At 71.1% G+C, this 3721-nt stretch overlaps 1 protein-coding gene across 1 annotated transcript in view; it reads right to left on the reverse strand.

The window, feature by feature from the left end:
* Positions 1–3093, reverse strand: part of CHLNCDRAFT_136336 (hypothetical protein) — a gene marked incomplete at both ends in the record, with an annotated part of 3552 nt that extends 459 nt beyond the window's left edge. The window contains 6 exons of the mRNA XM_005845786.1: positions 7–38; positions 312–461; positions 747–840; positions 1083–1384; positions 1623–2713; positions 3081–3093. Of these exons, the coding sequence (XP_005845848.1) occupies positions 7–38; positions 312–461; positions 747–840; positions 1083–1384; positions 1623–2713; positions 3081–3093 (1682 nt within the window). The remainder of the gene's footprint in view (positions 1–6; positions 39–311; positions 462–746; positions 841–1082; positions 1385–1622; positions 2714–3080) is intronic.
* Positions 3094–3721: the final 628 nt, after the last annotated feature.

Genomic DNA, 3721 nt, shown 5'->3' on the forward strand with positions numbered 1-3721 from the left:
CCGCACGAGGCGATGTCATCTTCGTCGACATGCTTCACCTGCAGCCATGCAGCCGCAGGCGGCCACACTCAGCGGCACACACTGTTAACACACACAGAACCAGAGAGATGCGGGCGGGGCCTGCGGGCGGTGAGCCTCGAAACCGCCGGCGGCGGCAATGCGCACACGCCGCGCTTTCACACGCCGCCGTGGCAGGCGGCGGGCCCAGCCAGGACAGCAGCTAGCACCAGCCCCAGCTCCAGCCCCAGCCGCAGAGCAGGTAAACCAGCAGCAGCAGCAGCGGTAGCAGAGGCGGAGGCAGCTGGGCGCACCCTCGCCACGCCGCGACCGCTGCCCGCGGGCGTGTGGTGCCCGGTGTGCACGCCGCCGCCGCCCTCCTCCTCCTCCTTCTTCAGCCGCATGCGGTGCTTCTGAAGATGGCTGGCCACATTCTCACGCGTCAGACCGCTCACTCCCATCTCCTGCAGGCGCAGAGGCGGCGGCGGCGTGGCGGCGTTGGCGGGCCAGGCGGCAGCACAACACCAGTCGGCCCGATGCGGGCACGCGCACACAACAGCACCCGCCCATGCTCGCGTGCACGTGCACGCCAGCCGCCTGCAGCCAGCCCCCCCCAACACACCCGGTCACACACTCGTGCACGCAGCGACCTAAGCCCGGCGACACCACCCACCCACCCACACACACCACCACCACCACACACACCACCGCACCCACCCCACCCCACACACACCACCCCACACACACACCTTCATCACCGCCTTGGGCAGCGCCTTGTCCACCCCGCCCACGCGGTTCACTGCCTCCAGGAAGCGGCGGTGCAGGGCGGGCGTCCAGATCAGCCTGCACGTGGCAAGGAAAACCGGTTGGTTGGTGGCGGCGGGAGGCGGCGGGGGGCGAGCGGGCACAGGAACAACAGTCGGCGGCGGCGAGGGGCGAGCAAGCAGCATGCGCGAGCGCGCAGGTGGCGGCGCCAGGGCTGGGGTGGGGAGGGGGCAGGCTGGCAGACCAGAGCGTGCCGATCCAGCCAGAACGGTAACAAACACATGCCCAGCAAGCGTCCTGCTAGCACGGCAGCGCCGCACCTGGCCTTCTTCAGCGCGCAGGGGTCGTCGTCAAAGCCGCCCAGGCCGACGGTGGCGGCGGCGGCGCCGCCGTGCGCCGCGCCCTCCGACTGCTGGACAACCTCCGTCATCCCCGGCAGCTGCTGCTGCAGCTGCGGGCCCGCGGGGGGCAGCACGCCCGGCGGCGCGGCCGGGTTGCCGGCGCCCGCCCCGCTGGCGCCAGTCATGGGCGGGAAGCCCATGCCGCTGGTGCCGCCCATCTGGCCGCCGCCCATCTGGCCGCCGCCCTGCTGCTGCATGCCGGGGAACTGCATGCCCTGAAACTGCGGCAGCGGCAAACGCGGGGGAGAGGCGGCAGGGGAGGCGTGGCGGTGAGAGGGGGTATGCAGCACAGCGGAAGCGCGGCGCGCGTCGGCGGCGCCGGCACCGGCTGCGTCGGCGGCGCCGCAGCCGGTAGCCGCACGCCCGGCGGGCCCTCTGCCCTGCTGCAAGCGATGCAGGAGCGCGGCGCAGGCCTGGCCGCCAGCCAGCACAGCCACGCAAATGACCAGGCAAGCCCACCTGCATGTTGGTTCCGTAGGGCGGGTAGTAATTGGGGTACTGCTGGCCGTACTGTTGGCCGTACTGCGGCCCATACATGCCCCACGCCCCGTACGGGTTTTGGAACTGGAAGGCCGCGGCCGCTGCGGCTGCTGCCTGCTGCTGCTGGCGCTGGAAGAAAGCGGCGGCTGAGTTGGGGTCGCCGCCGCCCTGGCCCTGCCCCGCGGCCGCCTGCGCCGCCTGCGCCGCCTGCTGCTGCTGGTACGCCGCCTGCTGCTGCTGCTGGTAGGAGGCCTGCTGGTAGGCGGCCTGCTGCTGCGCGAAGAGCGCGGCGGCGGCGGCCTGCTGCGCCTGCTGCGCCTGCTGCGCCTGCTGGAACTGCGCCACCACCGCCGCCTGGTCCTGCTGGGCCTGGGCAAAGTCGTAGCGCAGGTGCGGCGGCGCCGCGGCCTGCTGCTCGCGGTCTGCGGAGCCAAAGGGCTGGGAGGGGCCGTCGCCGCCGTCGGCGGTGCCGCCCTCGGTGGCCGCCGCGCCCGCCGCCGCCTGCGGCGCCTCTGCCAGCGCGGCGGCCGCGGCGGCGGCCTGCTCCGTCAGCAGCCCCGAGAAGCTGGCCGGCGGCTGGCCAGACTGCTCCTGCTGCCCGGACGCGTCGAGGCGGAGGCTGTGCGCTGCACGCGCTGCGGCCGCCGCGCGCTGCTGCTGCTGCGCCGCGGGCGACGCCAGCGGCTGCCTCGCCTGCTGCCCATTGCCGGCCGACGCCATGGGGCCTCCCGGCAAGGCCGGCACCAGCTGATCCTTGGACGCCGTGGCTGCTCCGCTGCCTCCCGCTGCTGCCTGCTGCTGGCCCGAGCGGCGACGAGCGTGCGACGGCGCCGCGACGCCAACGCCCTGGGCGCCCCGCCCCCCCAGGGCGACCGCGGCGCGGGGCGGCAGGCAGCTCACGGAGGAGTCCGTGCTAAGGCCGAAGCTGACGGCCAGGGGGCCAGGCACAAGGGGCGCGTTGAGATCGACGGTCTCGCTGAGGAGCCCCTGCAAGAAGCTATCCAGGTCCTGCTGCCCCGGGTTGGACAGCCCCGCTTGTTCCGACGACCAGAAGTCGGCTCCGCCTCCGCCTGAAGAGGAACGGAGGAGGACCCCTCCCTGCATATGGCCGGCGCTGTCCGCTGCCGTCCCACCGTGCCGGGGTGGCCAGAGGCCTGAAACGACGACGGAGACTGGCGGGGAGGGTGAGTGAAAGCTTGGTGCGGCTGTGTGATGCCTTGCCAAGGCTGCCGTGAGCTACAGCTTTCAGAGGGGTTGAGGTCTCGGCACACTGCGCGAAAGAGGACATTCGGCTGGCGTTCAAGGCGGCTGGGGAGGGCCTGCTGAGGCGTCCGCAGCATGTTGCCCCCTGATGTGGCACCCTCCCGATTGGGCAACCCCCGCCCCCGCTCCCTCCTGGCAGCCCGCGCGGCGCTCCCCTCCCATACGTGAACTGACCCCATAGAGCCATGTTTGAGGGTTGAGCGGGGCGGAGCGGGGCTGCTTGCACACGTGATGGCATGCACGCTTCAACGCTCCCGCTGTCATCTCACCTCTCTAGCGTCAGAAATACAACTCTTACAAGCCAACCAACACGAACAGAGAGACCGAACAACAGAAATGAACAGGAAATATGAAGCCGCCACAGGCGGCAGCACCTTCCAGCGGAGACGGCAAAGCGTACAAGGCACACTTCTTCAATGGTTCTTGCAATTGCCACCCTTACCGGTTATTTAGGGTTTAGGGGTTCGGAGGCTGCTGCGCCGAGCAGGAGCCTCCCCCTCATCCATGGCCGCCGCAGCAGCTGCCACCTCCGCTTCATCGGCCAGCTCTGCCTCCACAGCGCTGCGCTTGCGGCCGGTGATGGGCGCCCAGGCTGTGGGGCGGCGTGCAGCTGTGCGGGTGGTTGGCACTGCGGGGCTGTCGTCCACGCCCTCCTCCATGTCCATCTCCTCGTCGCTGCAGCATGGGGCAGAAGAGCAGGCAGGTGGCTGGACACAGGCGCAGCAAACCAAAGGCTGTGTGCAATGCGGCGGCAGCCTCGCCCTGTACTGCTGCCACGTCCTGCCCCAACCGCCCTCCTGCTGCCCCAGGGATCT

This window comes from Chlorella variabilis, assembly GCF_000147415.1.
Source record: "Chlorella variabilis unplaced genomic scaffold CHLNCscaffold_16, whole genome shotgun sequence".
Classification (NCBI taxonomy): Eukaryota; Viridiplantae; Chlorophyta; class Trebouxiophyceae; order Chlorellales; family Chlorellaceae; genus Chlorella; species Chlorella variabilis.